The sequence below is a fragment of the Limulus polyphemus genome, unplaced genomic scaffold (assembly GCF_000517525.1).
Source record: "Limulus polyphemus unplaced genomic scaffold, Limulus_polyphemus-2.1.2 Scaffold1172, whole genome shotgun sequence".
Lineage (NCBI taxonomy): Eukaryota > Metazoa > Arthropoda > Merostomata > Xiphosura > Limulidae > Limulus > Limulus polyphemus.
In genome coordinates this window covers 227579-236754 of record NW_013666782.1, presented here as the reverse complement: position 1 = coordinate 236754, position 9176 = coordinate 227579, and the positions used below count along the sequence as shown (strand labels likewise).

The 9176-nt window shown below is 34.1% G+C and overlaps 1 protein-coding gene across 1 annotated transcript; it reads right to left on the bottom strand.

Moving 5' to 3' along the window:
* Positions 1-332: 332 nt before the first annotated feature.
* LOC106462461 (muscarinic acetylcholine receptor M2-like) lies at positions 333-2890 on the bottom strand. Its single transcript, XM_013922383.2, has one exon. It carries the CDS (start codon positions 2888-2890, stop codon positions 497-499), a length of 2394 nt encoding a protein of 797 aa, XP_013777837.1. The 3' UTR covers positions 333-496.
* Positions 2891-9176: the final 6286 nt, after the last annotated feature.

Genomic DNA, 9176 nt, shown 5'->3' with positions numbered 1-9176 from the left:
TCAGACAATCTGTAGAACGTGTTTCACACTACTACCAGAAGACAGATCATTTGTCTTAAGACCACGTTTAATAGTTCTATTTATAAACTAATATATAGTTTACATTAATAGTTGTATATGCTTTATACGTATTCACGATCTACATATACACCAACAAATCTAAACACGAGCTCTTTAATCCGTAATGTATTTGTTATCTAGAATAGAAATGAAAGAACAGGCTGCTGTAGAAACTGAAACTCTCAAAAATTTCCAGAAAAACAATATTTCTAAAATTTATAAGATTCTATTTGAGTACGATACTTAGACTTATATTATCTCGACAGGAAAAAGACCAACATTCTTTCTGACCTAAAATATTACAAAGTATACGACAACCATACCTAAAAATCTAAGTGTTCGAAATGGGACTCTATAAAAAGCTGAGAAGTACTTCGTTTATAGTCAAGATGTTCTCAGATGAATTTTGAGGTCTGAAAAAAACAAATTCACTTAACTATGTTCGATGGAAATCCCCTCGAAGAAGTCGATAAAATGTCTTTTTAAATTGTTGGTTTGCCAAAGCATAACAGAAAGGGTTGATAGGGCTGTTAGCGTAGCATAGGAAATAGGTAAAGTAAAACAAATGATAATTGACACATCCAGCTACATCGGTGCAAAACCCTTCCACTAATGCACAAATGTGGTATGGAGTCCAACACAACACAAACGCTCCTAAGATGAAGGAAATAGTTCTCAATGCTTTCCTTGCACGGTTTTCCGATTTCGACTTTTGTCTTTTTTCTTTCATATATTTTTTCCCTTTTCGTCGCTTCTTTCCCAAAGAAGTAACAAAAGCTGTTTTGGAGCAGGTTGTCACAAAGCCTTTAGATGTTGTGGCCATGGCCACTGTTATTGATTGATCATGGTCTACCATCGGCTGCAGTTCATCTGGATGTGCAACTCGCGTTACCGTTTTCAAATCAGACATATTTTCTACCTGCATGCTCACGACGCTGTTTTTCTTCTTATGTTGTTGAGGGTGAACAGCAGGAATGTCATAAAATACGACAGGATCAGTGTTCACTGCCTTGTCTTTTGTACGAGGTTCAAGAGCACCATCAGCTGGTGGAGGAGTGTCTGCAGGCACTGCTTCACACGTCGGAGATGTCATGGCAGCAGAGCTTTCTTGATCAATATATCTCATGTCATTGGTTTCCAACTGTTCTAAGAGTTTTTCTTCCCTTACTGAAGCCAAGTTAAGGGTCTTAGGAGGATTTGGTCTTTCATTGGTGTTGATAGATCTTTCTTCTGGTGTAATTGTGTTCAGTACTTTATTGTTATCATTGTGAGTTATCACTTCTAAGGCTAAGGAAGACTCTTCGTTAGTAGGAGTGATAATATTTTCAGTTTCCAGAAGATTCTGATGTTTAATTGTGTCTTTAACAGAATCCAAAGGTAGATGCCTTTGCAGAGCCGATGGTGGAGGAACTAATTTAGGGATTGGTTCGTCGGTAATTGGCGATCTGGCAATGTTTGTATTTTTAGTCAAGTCTCGTTTATTGTTAAGAAGAACAGCCTTGGCTGAGGGCTTGACCTTGCTAGCTTTTTCTGGCTTTTGATAATTTTCCTCATCAGAGTCAAACATTGGACTACTAGATCGGTCTGGATCAGAAGCATCTTTCCTTTCTGAGAAGCTGGTGGTTTCTGTATTTCCAGTTCTGTATGACAAATTTTTCTGACTGGCTGACAAATCACCACTTCCGTGTCCTGCAGTTTGAGGATTCTGGAGGTTCATTTGGCCAGTAGAGGGAACTGTATTTATGTTACCTGCGTGGGTAGGTTTTGGCTTGTCTTGACTTAATAAAGTACTCTGTGTTTTTGACATCCCGATTGGTTTGTTTTCCGCAGTTGTTCTTCCCATAGCAACAAGGCTCTGCATTTTCTTTTGTTTTGCTGCTGATCTTTTTTGCATGTCACTAGCTGTTTTATATATTCCTCCATACAGAACAAAGAGCACTACTAACGTAGCATAAAAATAGCCAAAGATAAGAGATGTATTGAATACGGGATCTTTAAGAAATTGTACAGCACACTCTCCAGGATTCAAATCTCTGTAACCGATAAAATGTTCCCATCCCATGATGCTTATAAAGAAGACTAGAAAAGGAATAATCCACGTGATTGCTACCATGAATATCACCTTGTTTCTGGTACGCCAACTTCGATATTTTGCAGCAATATTTACGGAGCAATATCTGTCGATGGTGATGAGAAGCACTGTATAAATAGACACCAAGCAGACAGTGTGGTCAGTAGCTAACCACAAGTCACAAGGAATTGGGCCAAGATCCCAGCGACCCACCAGCACATAAACAGCATAGAACGGCATTGAAACAATTCCAATAAGAAGATCTGATACTGCTAAAGAAACTATAAAATAATTACTTGGCTGTCGAATGGCTCGTTCTACAGCAAAGGCCATTAATACCAAGATGTTACCAGCAACTGTCAGTATAATGCACAAACCTATGGAGACAGCTATAAATATTGTTAGCCACATCGCATATGGTGGTACAGGAATATCAGTAAGTTTAGTTGTACTGTTAGTGGTATTTTCACAAGTAATCGTGTCATTTCCACTAGATTGGTTACTGAAACACAACACCGAAAGAGCATCCACAAGTTCCATGTTATCTTCCACTAGAAGTCCTTTGACCTCTGATACTGTAGAAATGGATGTCGTAAACCAGTCATAAATGGAAGAAAAATTGACTACTAAAGGCCTACTAGTGGTCCGGAAGGACACATGACTGCTATCGTTTGAAGCAAGTGGTGTTAGGTGTGATCTTGAATCATTCATAGGCAGGGTATGGGCCACAATTGTTTCATTAGGTGTACTGGAGGTCATGGTTAAACTGAACAACGAAGTTTCCTCTTAGTAGCTCTTGACAGAAATTAGTCCCAATCACATCTTATTTCTGGAAAATAAAACAGAAAACTTACTTTCCTGTTTATTAATGATGAATTCTGTATAACATAAAATATGTAAAACGCTCATAAAACTAATTAATAAGAAATATAGTTTGAGGATAGAATATTATAAAAGCAACATAATATGAGCCTAAAACTACACTACAATCATGTTCAGAGAATGGGATGACTTGCACATATGTATATATATCTTTCAAGTGGTTATAATAGTCCATTCCCACGTGAAATTATGAGTGTGTATAAATGATATATTTGTCAAATTTGTTTGAAAACCAACTTGTACAAAACCTGCGGTTGCTTGCGTCCATGAAAAACTGCAATTGAGATTTCCTTACTTACATACACTCCACATAATACAAACCAAATGTTAAGTTAGCAAAACTTTTATATTGAGAATCAAAAACATTAGAAAATTTCTCAGCATGCTAATATATATTTTAAATGGCTGCAGTAGACACCACTCTTTGATTACTATTCTACAATTCCATTAGATTTTTTAAAAATATACTATGCTAATTTTAGTCTCTGAGATCATTCCACTGGTTAATGGTAAAATCAATTTAAAAATATCAAATATTCATAAAGCTTTTGGATCTCTAGATTATAATATACTCCCCAATCATTGGTAGGAAACACTTTTCGAAGTACAAATAATGAATAACCAGTAACTAATTAATAGATACGTAGTTTAATTATTTTACATCTTCTCAACCACAAACTTTATTTTCACCTCCTTGTCTTTACACAATTCTGCATGAAACAAGATACTCATAAAAATGAAATTTATAGGTTTATGGACATTTTCATATTGACCGGAAAATAATAACTAACAAAACAAATCATATGAAAAGCGAATGTATCCGCTCAAAGCATTGAGAACTGTTTAGCATAGTCACTGTATGCTTGATTCAGACATTCCTCTGGATACTGATCTGTGGAAGGTGGTTTCCTTCCTCCATAAAGACATTTACCAAAACATGGAGATTCACTTACTATACAAGAAAAAACAAAACCGAAACAGCATGCTAAACGGAGATACAGATGTCCTTCACTGGGTTGATCAATGGAGTCCGAGCGAGCCATTACATTTGGACAGTGATTTCCGTATTAATGAAGTCATTCACGGTCCGATGTCATTGTCATTCATAACGACAATTTTTGCACTAATTAAATTAGTGTACCACTTCTCATATACATTCAGAATCTCATTCATGTATCTGATACTTGTCAAATAAACGTCCAAGATCACCTGGAGGTCAGTCTTGCCAATGAAGCAAACAATACCCAGACTAGGATAGACCACCACTATAGCAGTTGTACCAAGACAACTTTGTATTGTGATAGTGCTTCCCAAGTCTGGCAACACGGTCTGTGAAAGCAAGACAAAATGTGGATATATCCCAGAAAAGCGTGGAATCGTGGCTTGTTTAAACTAGGTTATCTTGCTTTTGATGCTGGGTCAATGAGGTCCTAATAGAAACTTTTCGTGACCGTAAATCAACCTCCTTCGGTCTATTACGGACTGTATGGGTCTGTATAAGAACTCTAAACGTGTTGTGAAGGTCAAACAGAACTTCTGTGCTACCTGAAAAACAATCTGTGTGGTCAAGAAGTAGTTTTTTCTGAGGTTTGTTGTCCTTTCGCCCTTCTTCGGCCAATTTCATGCCATATCCTTATATTTCGTGGATTTTTGTGTTGTTTCTAAGCCCGAGAAACTACACTTTAGTTTAAACCTAAAGCACCAATAGCATAACGATGAAACATACCATTATGTACCATACAGAGACTATGTGACAATTCCCTCAAATTTAAATGTCTTCTGTTATGTATCTCATCAATAATGTTGCAAAATGCCATTGTTAAAACATTAGCTACGAACATTGTAAAATAACTCACATGGCAAAACGCGTCCCATTCGGCATAAATTGTTTTATTGTAGAAATATGTGATATTCATGTGAGTGTTAGTATGCTAGAAATGAACAGGAGGGAAATACTCATCCACCCTGTGCTGTAATATAAGGTCCACTACCTCCCATACCTCTTAAAAGTTTAGAAAATGTTAAGTATTTGTTAGCAATGAAAAACAGTGATCTGTAGCAAAGTTTGAGTAGTATATCTCATCATGCACTTTGAATTTCCAAACGATATATATATTCAAGGAAACTAAACATTTTTATATTATCTGTATATCACTGTTGTTATTTATACGTCAACGATTGAATAAGTTACTTTAATGTTGTTTTTCTGACTAACTATTAAATTCATACGTTATAGAATAATCTAAAATTGGTCAGATTTTTCTGAAATCAGAGCTCTTAAGAATTTAATTGACTGTTGTTGTTTGCTTGTTATTTTTTAGAAATTGTGTTATATGTAATCTACGAAAGACACAATAGTTAGGGTTCTAAAATTGAATATTAAATATTACATACATACAATTTTAATTTTTACAATATATTCTTAATAACCTAAAAATATTTTAATCGAAAGGATAAATTTCAAAGTTTATTTGCCTTTTCTCTCACTTCAAAGGATCGTATGTCTTCAAACGTAATATTTCAAAGAAAGGAAACATATTTTATAGAGATCTTCGGTTCTATATAAGTTGATGAATAGTAGAGACCAGCTGTCCATGGGGGGTCTTCTAACGTCCACATTTCTCTTTATCCCGGCCGTCTTTACAAACGTACCTGTAAAGATGAAGAAAACCTACATAAGTAACAGTAGGTGCCACTAACACCACATTTGAAAGTTTACGATGTATATTGTTTTTAGATAACATAAACTTGATCTATTTTAATATTGGGAACATTGTGTAATTTTAGTAATATTGAATGACCGCTCGTTAAAAGACAAATAGAGAAAGACTGATTAATTTGCTATTTAAATCATGTTAACCAGAATAATTAAACTGGTCAATTAATATTTTTTCTATGACATGTACAGCCCACCACGCAGGGACAAAACGTTATTTTTAAAACAAAAATAACAACTTGCTTGCTTAGTATTGTACTATGCCACATTATAGATCGAGATATACACAAGTCAAATGTTAATTAGTATCAATATATGTGTCATGTTCGCTGAAGAACATGGCGTAACATATACATGTTTTCTGAGGATAGTCAAATTAGCACTTAGCTAGACAATGTTCAAAATCTTTACAGAAATTCCTGACCTTAAAAATCGGAATGAGTCAAAGCACAATGAATCTGGTGGTCCTAAAATGTGAGAAAGGTGAAACATTAAAGACTATCATTTCCATTATGAATAAATCTTATGCTTTAAAATACATCAATATTCCTTTTTATCAAATAGTCCGAATGATTTGAATATAATTGGGTAATCTGATGAGTAAAGGGAAAAACAACATACTTTTACCTTACGCAATTCTTATAGTCGATATCGTCATCTAAGTCCTGAGAATGTTTTAACAGGATATATCTCGTAACAACGATATCATAAATTCGCATATTTTAATTATTTATTGAAAGAAAAGTGTTAGAATTAAAAATATTCCGAAATAGTACTAAATGATGTGGGAGAAAGTAAAAACAATGTTGTAAAAAAATTTTGTCATTATTAACCGCGCTTTAATTTAGTTCCCGTTCTTACCTATGTATGAATACAATTTTATTACCAGAATATTTTAGTTCATTATTTGAACAAGTTTTAATGATTTATTATTTTATTAGAAGTTACAGTTTTTACAGTAAGGAAGGTTTGTTTCGATCATTTTCAAGTAGACAAGTTTTAACGGTAAAGAAGGTCTTAGTATTCAAATTCTAGAATTGATAGTGGTTACTTATGCGTGTGCATATCAATCCGCGTGAATTTACAGATATTTATTTATGGCTGAACAGAAAAAAGCAAACAGAAAGTGAATATATATAAAAAATATGGAGTATATTATATGAAATATTTGCATAATATTAGGAATGTTTGGGGACATACCGATCAAAGACATATAGAGATGTGCCTACGTATTTGTTAATTGTGCAATTGTTTGACTTTCTTAATAAAGCTTCTCTGACTTTTCTTCTGCTACTGTCAGATTGGAGTTTTAGTACTGTGACATTCTGTTCAGAAAAATGTGTTTGTTTTCGTCCATATGCTCATGGAGTTGGAAAGGGGGATTTTGGCGTTCTTTTAACCTGACATTCCAGTTACGCCCTGTTTCACCAATGTAAATGGCTGGGCAACATTTTGTAAATGTTTCCTGGTGAGATGGGTCTGTTATATAATTTTGTTAACATGTGTTTACTTTTAATTCCAGGAGTTAAAACGAATCTAGTCATTATGTTAAGGTTATATTTATTTGCTAGTCTTTTCCAAATTTTTGATAGAGGCATGTTAATATTTTCTATATCTAAGATATTGCAATCTATTAGGTTTCCTTTGTTTTGTGGGGTGTTTTTTGAGTTTGTGTGTTTCTTAGCTGTGTTTTCTTTAAATTCGTTAATAGTTTCTATAACTACATTAGTAAAGCATTGAGTTACGTGCGCAACGTTTTCATCAATGTTTCTGTGATGCATATAGTGTATGCTAAATTTAGGAAGCATATTATAGTGCCTAGCTTCTGGTGGATTACATGATTAGAAAACCAGTTTATTTAATTTCCATTGTATGTGTTTTTTCCTATGAATTTTAGTGGTGAAGCCTTGGGGGGGGGGGGGGTTAGAGTGATGTTAACGTTTAAAACAATGTATCTTGTAGTTGTTTTCATTTTCCACTGTGAATTGCATATTTTTATGTAGGTTGTTTATGTGTTGAAGAAATTTTGTTTTTCATCTTGTCAAGTAAAACCGCAAAAAACGTCATCTGTAAATCTAAGCCAAAAGTTTATGTATGAAAGTGACTATGGCAAGTTGTTCTATGTGATGAAAGAAAAGAGTGGCCAAAGTAATGGATTCCTCATGGCAAGTTCGTGTAACTGAAGGAAGCACGAATCTCTGAATTGGAAACAAATAAATGTGGCTAGTTTTAACAGTTCGATTAAGTGTTCGTGTTTTATGTTGATTCTCCTTTTGGGGATCTTGTGAAATAATTTCTGCTGTAACTTATATTGCCTAATGACAAGGAGTTTGAAGGAATAGGTTCAAGACATCAAAGCTGGACATAATGATGTTACCATTTAAACTATGTAAGTGTGGTAGAAGGTGGGAAGTGTTTTTTAATTGGGTGCTTATTTTGGAAGCATAAGATTCCAAAATCCAGTTAAAGTATTTATTAAGGTTGTAGCTTAAAAAGTTGTAAGAAAACATAATCGGGAGTAAGGTTATTGGGCTTATATTAACTTTTGATAAACCGCAGGTTTTTGGTGTTCTTGGTTGGTTTGTATTCAAATCATTATAAAATTTAAAAATAATAGTTTTTCTTTTAATAATATTTTGAGTATTTGCTCATTTTTTGGTTGTATGTTTGGTTAGGATCAATATTTGACTGAGTAAGCTTAGATGTATCATTCAATATCATTAAAGAATCGTACTGTTTGGTTTCATATTGTTAGACTTGATTTTAATTCATTTACTCTTTGATTTCCAAACTTTTAGCGTAATTGATCTTTTTATTAAGTTAAAGTAAATCAGACTGAAAAATAATTTGTTTAAATATTTTAACAGGAACTGAAAGTCTACATTGTAACTGTTTTTAAAACTACTGATTTAAAAGACAATTGGTCTTGGCTTAGGCTACTGTATACATAAACCCCAGCAGAAAAGCTTACAGAATTTCTATTTCAAACTTTCACGCAAACCTACACAAGAGCTATCTGCGCATAACCATCCATAATTCTGAACTGAAAGACAAGATGAAAAGCAGCTAGTCAATAACACTTACTACCAAGCCTTGAGAGCTACTCTTGTCCAATCGAAAAGTGGGATTTAATAGTTACTTTTATAGCGTACTCACGGCTCCAAAATGCGGAGCATGTTTTTGCAGCATCAGGTTGCGAACCATGAATTCTCTGATTCATAAACCAGGTACTCTAACCAATAGGCCAAGCTCATTCCTCAGAATTCTGTTTTTTATCCAATAAATGAGAATAAAAAGAGTGAATGATGTGTCAAGTTAAGCATATCTGTCAAAAGTAGTTAAAATCACGTGATTTTCGATGTAGAATCATTGAAGCTGTTTTCGTTCTAAAAGAAATGTTTCGTGTACTTGTTTCATTTTTCTCTTCATGGAACTGTAAAGAAACCG

What these genes read in the sequence shown, in the direction of transcription:
- LOC106462461 (XM_013922383.2), bottom strand. Translation starts at nt 2,890, where the DNA reads ATGACCTCCAGTACACCTAATGAAACAATTGTGGCCCATACCCTGCCT.